Consider the following 14,028-nt stretch of genomic DNA (forward strand, 5'->3'; position numbering starts at 1 on the left):
CTCTGCATGATTCTTAGTCCGCACCTCTGATTCATATATAGCGCTCCTCTTGTGCTGGGCATTTTTGAGGGTCTCTTACCCTACATTCCCTTACTTAATTTAATGCCCATAATGACTGGCCAGTCTTCTCTACATGTGCCTATACCCTCTTGCCTCTAAACTGCTTTATCTAGCAGATGTACTACATATACCTGTGAACAGCACTATTCTTCCCTTTCTTATTTATAACACTCCGTTGGAGAATAGACAGGGACAACATAACATATAACCACCAATCAATACAGTTTGATTAAGGGGAGTAAAATAGGTACCCGTTGTCCCGAAAATGCCTTACCAATCAAGAAAGTCTGATAACTCAAATGTAAGCAAAAGCCTTGCCTCAGCCGGCTGATTATCAGAAATTCCCGGATCGTCTCAAGCTCCTTGTTTCGGAAACTCAGGGTCACCTGGAAACCCCTCCTAAGCAAAGCTCGCCATGCTGACTTGGTTAAATTGATGATGGGCAACTCCTATCCTCATATTGATTAGTGGTTTCAAATTAATAATAACTACTGCAGTAGGGAACAGACACAAAAGATACGCTCAGCATCTTTCCAAATAACTGTTCTGCTTTATTATGACGCAATTGAAGGTTTTTATACACATGATTCCAAAGGTATCACATTGATATTACAATTGTACGTTTATGGTAACAAGGGGCGTTACATAGGCAGACTCATTCTAATCAGGACTCAAAAGAATGTAAACATGTACTGAAAACATTATTAGTGCCGTGTGCACAGTGAGGGCAGTGTGCAATACATACAAAATAGAATACAATTATATACAGAACTTACAAATTTCCATTACAGGTGGCACCACTGCCCATGAGAGGCTCCTGGTACCTTTACTGGGTCATTAGCTTACAGTGCCACTTACCATCCCTCTCTTCACTATAAGGGTATTGGAGTTGAGTCAAAATCCATTTCAAAAAAATCTTTTGTCGTTTTGATATACTATACCTTACCGATGTCCCTGGAAGCTGAAAATCACTGAAGTAAACACTGCTACCCCAGTGATGCCCACTTGCTTCCAGGGCTTGTGCTAAGCAGCTTGCCTGCTTCCCTTTGTACACAGGAAAGTGCCATTCAGAGAATGCTTTGCAGTTTCTGAATGAATGCAAAGCCTTTCTTGATTAGATGATGTGGAGAGTGTAACACCACTGCCCCGCATCTCTACCTCGTCTAATTAGATTCAATTATTTTTGAAGAGTAAGGGCACTGATTAGTGTCATTTTTAGTTACAAATGAATTGCATTTTAATATAACTAATTATAATTACAGTGGGGACAGAAAGTATTCAGACCCCCTTAAATGTTTCACTCTTTGTTATATTGCAGCCATTTGCTAAAATCATTTAAGTTAATTTTTTTCCCTCATTAATGTACACAGAAAAACACAGAATTGTTGACATTTTGCAGATTTATAAAAAAGAAAAACTGAAAAATCACATGGTCCTAAGTATTCAGACCCTTTGCTGTGACACTCATATATTTAACTCAGGTGCTGTCCATTTCTTCTGATCATCCCTGAGATGATTCTACACCTTCATTTGAGTCCAGCTGTGTTTGATTATACTGATTGGACTTGATTAGGAAAGCCACACACCTGTCTATTTAAGACCTTACAGCTCACAGTGCATGTCAGAGCAAATGAGTATCATGAGGTCAAAGGAACTGCCTGAAGAGCTCCGAGACAGAATTGTGGCAAGGCACAGATCTGACCAAGGTTACAAAAAAATTTCTGCTGCACTTAAGGGTCCTAAGAGCACAGTGGCCTCCATAATCCTTAAATGGAAGACGTTTTGGACGACCAGAACCCTTCCTAGAGCTGGCTGTCTGGCCAAACTGAGCTATCGGGGGAGAAGAGCCTTGGTGAGAGAGGTAAAGAAGAACCCAAAGATCACTGTGGCTGAGCTCCAGAGATGCAGTTGGGAGATGGGAGAAAGTTGTAGAGAGTCAACTATCACTGCAGCCCTCCACCAGTCGGGGCTTTATGGCAGAGTGGACCGACGGAAGCCTCTCCTCAGTGCAAGACACATGAAAGCCCACGTGGAGTTTGCTAAAAAACACCTGAAGGACTCCAAGATGGTGAGAAATAAGATTCTTTCGTCTGAGACCAAGATAGAACTTTTTGGCCTTAATTCTAAGCGGTATGTAAGGAGAAAACCAGGCACTGCTCATCACCTGTCCAATACAGTCCCAACAGTGAAGCATGGTGGTGGCAGCATCATTGTCACGTACCTGGTAGGTTGAGCCCGGAATGCAGAGAACGACCTCTCGTGTACCTCTGACTCGGGAACCCCTGGAAGTGTGGACAGGGGCTCGGGAGTGCAAAGGGGCACAAGTGCCTGACTGGAACACTGGAGTAGAGGGCTGGAACCTGTAGTCAGCAGGGAGGTGCACTGTAGTCCCGTAGCAGGATACAGGAAGGTGCACTATAGTTCCTTAACAGGATGCAGACAGCAGGGAGGTGCACTGTAATCCCGTAGCAGGATGCAGACAGCAGGGAGGTGCACTGTAGTCCTGTAGCAGGATGCAGACAGCAGGGAGGTGCACTGTAGTCCCGTAGCAGGATGCAGACAGCAGGGAGGTGCACTGCAGTCCCGTAGCAGGATGCAGACAGCAGGGAGGTGCAGACAAGCCAGGTCAAGGTACTGGCGGGCAGATCAGGTACAGAGGGGCAAACCAAGAGAATAGTCAGTGTCCAAGCCGGGATCGGGGCAAGCAGCAAACAGGGAAGTCAGGAACAAGCCAAGTAAGTACTGGATTCAGAAAAAACTGGTAACAAGGCAGCAGGGGTCTCAGGAAACGTTGTAGACCAGACAGCAAGGAGGCAAGGCATCAGTCTCTTTAAATAGTCCCCTGTTGGCGCCAAGTGCTCTCACAAGGGGCACGCGCCTGTGTGCCGCTATTCGCGCTACTGCGCATGCGCCGGACGGCTCTCCTATGCACAGGAATCCTCCTAGTGACAGAACGTCTGTTGGGAGGGATTTCCTGACATTGCCCCCCTCCAATGGGCAGCCACCGGTGCCCAACTGGGCCAATTTATTGGGGTGGGATCTTTTAAAGGCTAAGATCAGTCTTTTGACATGGATATTAGTCTCTGGTTCCCAGGAGTTCTCAGGGCCGTAACCCTTCCATTTCACCAGGTACTGAACCTGATTACGTCTTTTCCGGCAATCTATGATTGATTCAATCTCGAATTCTTCTTCGCCATTGATAAGTACAGGCTCAGGAGGACCGGTGTTCCGGTTAAGAAAGGGCCCGTGACTGAAGGTTTAAGTAAAGCCACGTGGAAGACTGGATGTATACGGAAGGACTCTGGTAACTTCAACCAGACTTGATCTCCAGGTTTCAGGTCAAGCTCCTCCCCTCTCCTCTTTCTGTCAAATGTCTCTTTGTTATGCTCTTGGGTCTTTGCCATTGTCTCTTGAAGTAGCTTGTTGTTTGTGCTAAAGAAATTCAAGGTTTCTTGGGCAGCCGGTACTGCACACTCTGGAATATTGTTAGACAAAAACAAGGGATGGAACCCATAGTTCGCAAAAAATGGAGACTGGTTGGTTGCAGAATGGACAGAATTATTGTAGGCGAACTCAGCAAGAGGTAGCAGGGGCACCCAGTCATCTTGAGAAAAGCAAGAATAGCATCGCAAGTACTGTTCAAGGGTCTGATTAGTTTGTTCAGTTTGACCATTAGTCTGGGGATGGTAGGCAGAAGAGAAGGAAAGGTCAATCTTCAGAGCTCCACACAGGGCTTTCCAGAATTTGGATGTAAATTGTACCCCCCGATCAGATACAATGTTTGCAGGTATACCATGGTGTCTTACGAAATCTTTAATAAAAATCTTCGCAGTTTCAGAGGCAGATGGGGTACCCTTCATAGGCAGGAAGTGAGCCATTTTAGAAAGTCTGTCAACCACTACGAAGATAGTGGTGAAATCCTCTGATGATAGTAATTCCACCATGAAATCCATGGAGATCATCCTTCATGGTCTTTCTGGTATGGGTAGAGGCCTCAACAGTCCCCAAGCCTTGGTCTTGCTGCCCTTGTTCTGGATGCAAGTAATGCATGATTCAATATAACGTCTGCAATCCTTTTGTAGCTGAGGCCACCACAACATGCGCTGCAGGAGTTCGGAAGTCTTGTGTATCCCGAAGTGGCCAGCTAGTTCGTGGTCATGACAAGACTTGAGGACGGCAACCCGTGTCTATTGTGGCACAAAAATTCTATCTTTGTACCATAGTAGGTCATCTTTCAGCTGTAAAGTGACATCTGTTGGATGGGGAGCCGTTGAGGAAGCCTGTTTGATTTGGGAAAGCAGATCTCCCTGAAGCATGAGAAAATTTCCAGGAGCAAGGATGGTATCTGGAGGAGAAAGAACTTCAGGTTCGTTGAACATTCGGGACAGCGCGTCTGGTTTGGTATTCTTGGATCCCGGCCTGTAAGTGATGTGGAAAGTGAATCTAGTGAAGAAGAGTGCCCATCTGGCCTGACGTGGTTTCAATCTCTTGGCAACTTTCAGGTACTCTAAGTTCTTGTGGTCAGTGTACACCAGAATAGGATGTGCCGCTCCTTACAAGAGGTAACGCCATTCTTCCAGCGCAGCTTTGATTGCAAGTAGCTCTCTGTCCCCAACATCATAATTTTTTTCAGCCTCGGTTAGCCTGCGGGAGAATGCCACTGGGTGTAATAAGGCCTTGGATCCTTGTCTCTGTGAAAGAACCGCCCCTACTGCTATCTCGGAAGCGTCTACTTCCAGTATGTAAGGTAAGGCTGGGTCAGGATGTTTTAAGATGGAGGCTGATACGAACTGTTTTTTCAAAGAAGTGAAGGCTGCTTGAGCTTCAGGAGACCATTGGAAGCGGGTGCCTTGCCGAGTAAGACTTGTGATGGGGAGATGATAGAAGAAAATCCTCTGATGAATTTGCTATAAAAATTCGCAAACCCCACAAATCGCTGGACTCCCCTTTTATCAGTCGGAGCTGGCCAATCCAGGATGGCAGAGACCTTCTGTGGATCCATCTTGATACCATCTATAGAAATGATTAGGCCCAGAAACTGGATGCTTTGGCGTTCAAACTCGCACTTCTCAGGTTTTGCATACAAGCCGTGCTGGCGAAGGCGGGTTAGAACTTTTCCGACGTGCTCCCAATGGGTAGACGGTGAGGAGGAAAAAATCAAAATGTCATCCAGATATACTATGATGAACAAGTCAAGGTAGTCTCTAAAAATATCGTTAACAAAATGCTGGAAAGTGGCAGGAGCATTACATAACCCAAAGGGCATGACAAGATACTCAAAATGTCCGAAGCGGGTGCGGAAGGCCGTTTTCCATTCATCTCCGCTTCGGATCTGGACTAGGTTGTAGGCTCCGCGAAGGTCCAATTTGGTAAAGATGGATGCAGTTCCGAGTCGCTGGAAGAGTTCAGGTACCAAGGGTAGAGGGTACCGATTCTTAATTGTAATTTTATTAAGGTCCCGATAATCTACGCAGGCGCGTAGAGAGTGATCTTTCTTTTCTACGAAGAAAATCCCTGCTCCTGCTGGGGAGGTGGAAGGGCGTATGAACCCTTTTTTCAGATTGTTATCTATGTATTCTTTAAGAGTTCCAAGCTCGAGTTCAGTTAAGGGAAAAATTCTCCCAAAGGGAATTTCTGCTCCGGGGAGAAGTTCAATTGGGCAGTCGTAAGGTCTATGGGGTGGAAGCGTCTCTGCCCCTTTCTTGCTGAACACATCCAGAAAGTAATGGTATGCCCTAGGAACTGCTTGGCAGGCTTCAGCATCGGTCTCCAGACACAGCAAAGAAGACAGGACGTTGGTAGTTTCCTGTAAGCAATGTTGATGGCAGTAGGGGGAATGAAAACTGATTTTTCCAGTAAACCAGTCAGTTTGTGGATTATGAGCCTTGAGCCAGGGCATTCCCAGTATGATGGGAAACAAGGGAGATTCAACAATGTCAAGACAGAGTAGTTCTTGGTGGCTGCCGGAAATGGTGGTATTAGGAACTGTTTCTTGTGTTACGGGCCCAGATTTAATAGCCGATCCGTCGGCCAGGTGTACAGACAGTCCCTGTGCTCTGGGTCGTAGAGGAATTCGAAGTTTGCGGGCAAAAGACAAGTCCATGAACCCGCTGCAGGCTCCGAAGTCAATGATGGCGGTTGCTTGAGTATTCCCTTCTGGAAGCTGTAGAGAGATGGGGATAGCCAAATGAGTAGCATTATCAAACACAGCAGGTGAGGAGGTAGAGGAGAGAGTAAGGTACGGGTCTTTGCGAGACAAGTCCTCACATGGTGTCCAGATTCCCCGCAGTAAAGGCAAAAGTTATTAGCCCGCCGGCGTTGATGTTCTTCCGGAGTCAAAGAGGGACGGATCAGGCCTAGTTGCATTGGCTCAGTGGAATCAGCAGAAGCGTGGACGGGAGGATGTGGTACACGTGGAAGCATCCAGACTGGGCGAGTGGGACCAGCAGTCCATTCAGCTCTTCGTTCTCTTAAACGCCTGTCTATCTGGATGGAGAGGTTGATAAGAGCTTCAAGTGTCGCCGGGATGCCAACCCGGGCCAACTCATCTTTTAGTGGCTCGGAGAGCCCCATGCGGAACTGATGACGTAGGGCGGCGTCGTTCCAGTTTGTGTCAGAACTCCAACGCCTGAATTCAGATGCATAGTCCTCCGCCGCCCTACGGCCCTGCTGGAGAGAAAATAAAGCTGCTTCTGCGGTAGCTGCTTGTTGCGGGTCCTCATAGAGAAGGGCCATGGCTTGGAAGAAGGTGTCCAGTTGGTTATGACAGCTATTCTTCTGTTCCAGGAGTCGGCGGGCCCATGCCTGGGGTTCTCCCAGTAGGAGGGAAATGACGGACACCACCTTAGTGGTCTCCAATGAAAAAGTTCTGGGTTGTAGTGCAAAGAAAAGTTCGCAGGCATTACGGAATGCTCTAAACCTGCTGTGGTCCCCGGAGATTCTTTCTGGTGTGGGAACCTTAGGTTCTGGAGGCAACATTACTACTGAAGGAGCCGGGAAGGACCTGGAGCTGAGGTAGAGAGAACTTGAACACGCTCTTCTAGACGTTTATAACCGTATTGCAAGTCCTTAACAGCTTGTGTGAGTCCAGCCAGATGATGGCATAAGTCCTCCATAGGCGACGTTCCCTGCGTGGGCTCGGAAATGGCTGTCCAGTACTGTCACGTACCTGGTAGGTGGAGCCCGGAATGCAGAGAACGGCATCTCGTATACCTCTGACTCGGGAACCCCTGGAAGTGTGGACAGGGGCTCGGGAGTGCAAAGGGGCACAAGTGCCTGACTGGAACACTGGAGTAAAGGGCTGGAACCTGTAGTCAGCAGGGAGGTGCACTGTAGTTCCGTAACAGGATGCAGACAGCAAGGAGGTGCACTGTAATCCTGTAGCAGGATGCAGACAGCAGGGAGGTGCACTGTAGTCCCGTAGCAGGATGCAGACAGCAGGGAGGTGCACTGTAGTCCCATAGCAGGATGCAGACAGCAGGGAGGTGCACTATAGACCTGTAGCAGGATGCAGACAGCAGGGAGGTGCAAACAAGCCGGGTCAAGGTACTGGCGGGCAGATCAGGTACAGAGGGGCAAACCAAGAGAATAGTCAGAGTCCAAGCCAGGATCGGGGCAAGCAGCAAACAGGGAAGTCAGGAACAAGCCAAGTAAGTACTGGATTCAGGAAAAACTGGTAACAAGGCAGCAGGGGTCTCAGGAAATGCTGTAGACCGGACAGCAAGGAGGCAAGGCATCAGTCTCTTTAAATAGTCCCCTGTTGGCGCCAAGCGCTGTCACAAAGGGCTCGCGTGCCTGTGTGCCGCTATTCGCGCTACTGCGCATGCGCCGGACGGCTCTCCTGTGCACAGGAATCCTCCTAGTGACAGAACGTCTGTTGGGAGGGATTTCCTGACAATCATGCTGTGGGGGTGTTTTTCAGCTGCAGGGACAGGACGACTGGTTGCAATTGAGGGAAAGATGAATGTGGCCAAGCACAGGGATATCCTGGACGAAAACCTTCTCCAGAGTGCTCAGGACCTCAGACTGGGCCGAAGGTTTACCTTCCAACAAGACAATGACCCTAAGCACACAGATAAAATAACGAAGGAGTGGCTTCACAACAACTCCATGACTATTCTTGAATGGCTCAGCCAGAGCCCTGACTTAAACCCAATTGAGCATCTCTGGAGAGACCTAAAAATGGCTGTCCACCAACGTTTACCATCCAACCTGACAGACCTGGAGAGGATCTGCAAGGAGGAATGGCAGAGGATCCCCAAATCCAGGTATGAAAAACTTGTTGGATCTTTCCCAAAAAGACTCATGGCTGTATTAGATCAAAAGAGTGCTTCTACTAAATACTGAGCAAAGGGTCTGAATACTTAGGACCATGTGATATTTCAGTTTTTTTTTTTTTTTTTTTTTTTAAATAAATCTGCAAAAATGTCAACAATTCTTTGTTTCTCTGTCAATATGGGGTGCTGTGTGTACATTAATGAGGAAAAAAAATGAGCTTAAACGATTTTAACAAATGGCTGCAATATAACAAAAAGTGAAAATTTTAAGGGGGTCTTAATACTTTCCGTCCCCACTGTATATCTTTTTATATACAACTTTAAATTTTTTTTTTTTTTTTTTTTTTTAATTTTTTAAATTTTTTTTCTTCCTAGAGGAAAGAAAAAAGCTTCTTCAAGACTTTGATGAAAAACAGTTGGAAGCAAATGAAATGGTAACTATCACAATATGAATCCTGTTTACATTTTCTTATTATAGATATATAGAATCTTTCTTTGGTTCTCGACAGTCCATGTAACTTGCACTTGCTCATTTAGGAACAAGTTTACACCATCCTTCTGCTACTGTCAGCTCACACACACGCTCCTTACTAATAAGCTAAGCTTTCCACCTCCTGACAGTGACTAGTATTCTGGTATTTTCTCATTCACCGTCCAGATACGATTCCTTTATCTCCACACTGCTTTTCAGTTTGTAGCATTGTAACATACAGTATAATTGCTATCGGGCTAATTCTTTTTTTTAATCTTTATTAAAGTAGATTTTCGTGTAATTACTCAAGGAAAAGCAAAACCAGAGAATACTGATACCAAGAAGTTATATACTTTCTTAGTTTAAACTTTCATGCAGTCAATATATTTAACCATCTGCGAGGAAGGGGGAAAAAAAAACCCTCCACCTCAGTTCACCCACCTCACCAGGTATCCAGAAGAGTTCAGTACTTGGAGGTGTGTAGAAACTCATACCAGTGGAGCTACTTCAAACTACATTTGTCAGAAGCACCTTTCTCAGTAGACACCAGGCCCTCCATCCGGTGTATTTCATTTATTTTTGCCAACCATTGTGCCACCACAGGCCTTCTGCTTCACCAGGTTTCCAAGGCTATGGTCCCCCATACCTAGGCAAAAAAAATGGGTTTCCCAAAATTGGAAAGAAAGGTGAAGGAGTCAGAGAAAGTCTTTTTCAGTAACGACTTTCTGGCAGATAGGCCATGTCACTCCCATAGTAGGATGGGACTTTTATAACTGATGGTAATGCTGCTGAGCACCAAGGGAGAGTGGACAAAGGGACTGATGATATGGCTGGCTCTCAATAGTCATCCACTGTTTTTGGGGACTATGTTCAGCCAATGAAGAACCCTAGACAGGTGGCAAGCCGTCTGATAGCAAGAAAGATCTGGAAATGCCATCCCACCCCCAGTTTTCGGTAGATCGAGGATCGCCTGTGATAGTCTAGGGCCGTGGTTCTCAGCTCCTGTCTTCAGGACCCACTAACAGGCCAGGTTTGCAAGATAACTGAAATACATCACAGGTGATATCATTTGCTGCTTAGTGATTGCAGTATTCTAGTCTACATCTACCCAAGGTAATACTTAAAATCTGGCCTGTTTAGTGGGTCCTGAGGACAGAAGTTGAGAACCACTGGTCTAGGGGATTTATTGGCCCATAAAAATTGGACAAAAGCTCTAATCACCTGCTTCAAGAAAGATGAAAAATGTGGACTTGAAAAGCTTAAAAAGAGGTATAATATTCGAGACATAATATTAATTTTTAATATATTGCACCTGCCAAACAAAAAAAATCCTACCTGCCAGCTGCTCAAGTTTCTCTTTCTCATAATCTGTTGGGGAGAAATTGAAGCATGAATGTAAGGGCGATTTCTTTAGGAAGGTGTGTACCTAAATATCTAATTGACACGTTTGCCCGCTTAAATGGAAAATCTGCCTTGAGAGGGACTACTATATCCACTGGGAGAGCGACATTCTGTGCCTCAGACTACTGGTTAATTTTATACATAAATTTGATAGGGCACTGAATCTCTCCATCTTAGCCATCAAGTTTGACAAAGTCACTACCTGGTTTGTTCTAAAAAAAAAAAAAATCATCGGCATAGGCTGCTACTTTTAATGGAGGAGATTTACATATAATGGGGGCTGCTAATACTAGGGTTCACCATGGTCCGTCTTAAGAGTAAGGATAAAGATCAACGGTGGCAGGGGGCAACCTTGATGGGTTTAATTCGTGATCTAAAATGGGGTAATTAAGTGTCCATTGACCTTGACCTCTGTGGTAGGATAAGAATATATTTCGCCTTGATCCAAGCCAACATCCTATTGCCCAGGTGAGCCATCATCCCCTCTATTAACTTCCAGTTCCAGCCTTTTCAGAATTGGTAGATAGCAATTGTGACTGGAATCACTTTGGGCAGAGGGCTTGTGGAACCCAGCTTACCTTAGAGAGGTCAGGAAATTCCTTGTCCAGCTCCCCCGGCCCCTCCTATGTGTAAGTTACCCTGTGTCTATTAGGGACACAGGGTGACCGAGAACCCCAGTCAAGTCTGCACTAACCAGACTCATCGCACAACCACACCGGACTCAACTTTCCTTTTATCCCTGTTATCCTGGGTTCTATATATGAGGTTTGTGTTGAAAGAATGAAGGGGCTTTTTCACTTGGGGCAGTAATATTTCTGAACAATATCCCTGAAGAAATATATGAAGATAAATGAATTCCACCTTTCTGTTATATTGTATGAACTTGGTCTCAGAATGTTGTGGACTTTTTAATAGACCTTTTGTGGTGTGGTTGTAGCCTATTGTTCTGTTGTTTCTGCCTGCCTTGGGAGCAACCTATTATGGGATGTATATGTGTTTCTAGCATGTAGACCGGGGGCAGGGTGGAGGGAGAGGGGAATTCCTCCAACAACCCTCCCTGCTGATAAGACAGTTTACTGATGAGAAGTTTGAATGTACCTGTGTGTCTCTTGTTACTGAATGTAATTTATTTCGCCCTGTGTCATTATGCATCGAAGTGGGGATTGTCCCCTGAGTGTATATCTCTTTGTGCCTGTGTTTAAATAAATAATCATATGTTTGTTACCACCCTACACCGATGTCTCGACAAGTGACTGGGTGGGCTAAGGGATCTTGAATTGTGCTGGTACCAGACAAGGGAAGCTTATACGGCGGACGGGGGTCTGTCACAGCAATATTAATGGTGTAGAACTGAAACGAGCAGCATGAATCACAGCTAACGCCTTAATCTGTTTATCTCTAGCCTCTCTGGAAGGGACAAAGCCCACCTAGTCCAAATTAATAATATTTGTGATGTTTGTTAACAATCTTGATGCTACAACTTTGTAAAAAATGTAAGATCTAAATTCCAAAGAGAGATGGACCTATAGTTCTATAATCTATAGTAATTTGGATTCCTTTCCCTCCTTTAGAATGATGGAAATATAATCTATGTGTATCGTTTGGAAAGGAAGAGCCAGATCCAATGGCATTAAAAGTTCTAACAAAGCATGGCGAAAGAATCTGAGTGCAAGTTTTATAATACAGTAGAGTAAAGCCGTCTGGCCCTGGTGTGTTACCATTCCTGGCCTGAGAAATAGCCTTAAGAAATTAATCAGATGTGAGTGGGGACCCCAGGTCCACCCCGATTTCCAAAGGGAGATGAGTAAGAGCAGAAGGGAGTATATTATAATTTTTCAATACTTCTGCAATCACTGATCTAGTTGTGACTTTAGTACCTGTATGGTTACTTTCGGAGATGTATCTGCAGATCTGTTGATCCCGGAAAACCCTAGCAAGAATTTTACCACATTTGTTGCCATGTTCATAAAATTTTTTTTTGCATTTGCAAACATCTCCTTGACTCTATACAAGCATAGTGACCTTAGGTGTTCCCGTTGTGCAGTAAGTTCTACTAAGACCAAGCTAGCAAGGCATTGCTTATGGGATATTTTCAATCTATTTATTTCTCTCAGAAGACAGTCAATTTGTTATGTCGCCCTTTTCTTATAATGTGTTCCCAGGTTTTTAAAAGTCCTCCTTATATATGATTTATGTGTTTCCCCTTAAACCATGGGGTCACATTCCGGGGAGTCATTGATTATCCATTCGACTGCTTTCACACTGAGGTGCTTTACAGGCGATACAGCGCTAAAAATACCGCCTGTAAAGAGCCTCTCCTCTCACTCCAGTGTGAAAGCCCGAGTGCTTTCACACTGGAGCGGTGCGCTTGCAGGACGGTAAAAAAAGTCCTGCAAGCAGCATCTTTGCAGCGCTGTAGGAGCGGTGTACACACCACTTCTAAAGCGCCCCTGCCCATTGAAATCAAGCGGCGCTTTGCAGGCGGCTTTAACTCTTTTTCGGCCACTAGCAGGGGTTAAAAGTCCGCCCGCTAGTGGCCAAATCGCGCCGCTAAAACGGCAGTAAAGCGCCCCTAAAAATTGTTTACTGCCAACGCCCCAATATGAAAGCAGCCTTCTTTTTATTGATTTTTCAATGGTTGTCGTACAGTAACAATACAAAGTTTGCCAACACACTATGAACCTGAATCATAAAGATGTTGTAATCATTTTGTCTTAACAGTGAACATATTGAAACAACTTACAAACATTAGAAATTATAAAAACTGCGCTCGGTCATATATTGCAAAAAGAAAACAGTTTGCAGACGCTTATTTAATGGTGATACCAGCTAGTAAAGCTGCACGATTCTGGATAAAATGAGAATCACAATTTTTTTTTTTTTTGATTAGGATAAAAATCACGATTCTCTCACGATTCTTAATGTAACATCTTCTTTCACATTATACAAAAAAATTGGGCCAACTTTACTGTTTTAGTTTCTTTTTTTTAGATTCATTGAAGTATATTTTTTGCCAAATTTGTGTTTGAAAGACAGCTACCCAAATACAGTGTGACATAAAATATTGCAGCAACCACCAATTTATTCTCTAGGGTCTTTGTTAAAAAAATATATATAATGTTTGGGGGGTTCTAAGTAATTTTCTAGCAAAAAATACTGATTTTAACTTGTAACAAGTGTAAGAAAAAGGCTTATGCTGCAATAGCCAACATCCGTCGGAAATAAATCCATGGTTTTGTTGAAAAATCCTATCGTGTGTACATAGCATTAGTCTTTAAGTGGTTAAACTGACCTCATTTGCAGACCAAAGTTCATCCCTTTGATCTGTAAAAGAACATAAGGATACAATGTTTCTTTTTATCTCTTTCAGGCAGCTGCTTTTTGTTTGACAGCTGTGAGCAGAATTGCTCTGCACTTGTTACATGAATCGTGGAAATGCTAGATTAAGATTTTTGAACAATTCTGCAGCTCTACCAGCTAGTGTACAATATAAAAAGGCGTATAAACAGTGCCCAAGAACTCAATAAAAAAGTTTGTCACCTTCATTGATGTGCAAAAGTACATTAGAAAGGTCAACATCAAGAGATATCTTCTCATCAACCCCATTAGGAACAGAGTATTGATGGGACTATTCATACCAATCTATCTAATGCATCACTTTTCAATCTCCCCAAAGCAGTGGCTTCCTCTGTAGCTGTTTTTGGGACCTTATTCTGATACTGAATCCCTCACTCTTACCAACCGCCCAAAGGGACTTGGTCTTTGATAGAGGTTTGAAAAGTCTTAGGGGAAAGAGTTGGTAGTCCGAACCGCGGAAAA

At 44.5% G+C, this 14,028-nt stretch overlaps 1 protein-coding gene across 3 annotated transcripts in view; it reads left to right on the forward strand.

Annotated features, from left to right (window-relative positions):
• The window catches only part of VTI1B (vesicle transport through interaction with t-SNAREs 1B), a 452,048-nt gene that overhangs the window by 66,144 nt on the left and 371,876 nt on the right, over positions 1-14,028 (forward strand). For all 3 annotated transcript variants that reach the window (XM_073609936.1, XM_073609937.1, XM_073609939.1), the window contains exon 2: positions 8,712-8,770. In XM_073609936.1, the coding sequence (XP_073466037.1) occupies positions 8,712-8,770 (59 nt within the window). The remainder of the gene's footprint in view (positions 1-8,711; positions 8,771-14,028) is intronic.

The sequence above is a fragment of the Aquarana catesbeiana genome, linkage group LG13 (assembly GCF_042186555.1).
Source record: "Aquarana catesbeiana isolate 2022-GZ linkage group LG13, ASM4218655v1, whole genome shotgun sequence".
Classification (NCBI taxonomy): Eukaryota; Metazoa; Chordata; class Amphibia; order Anura; family Ranidae; genus Aquarana; species Aquarana catesbeiana.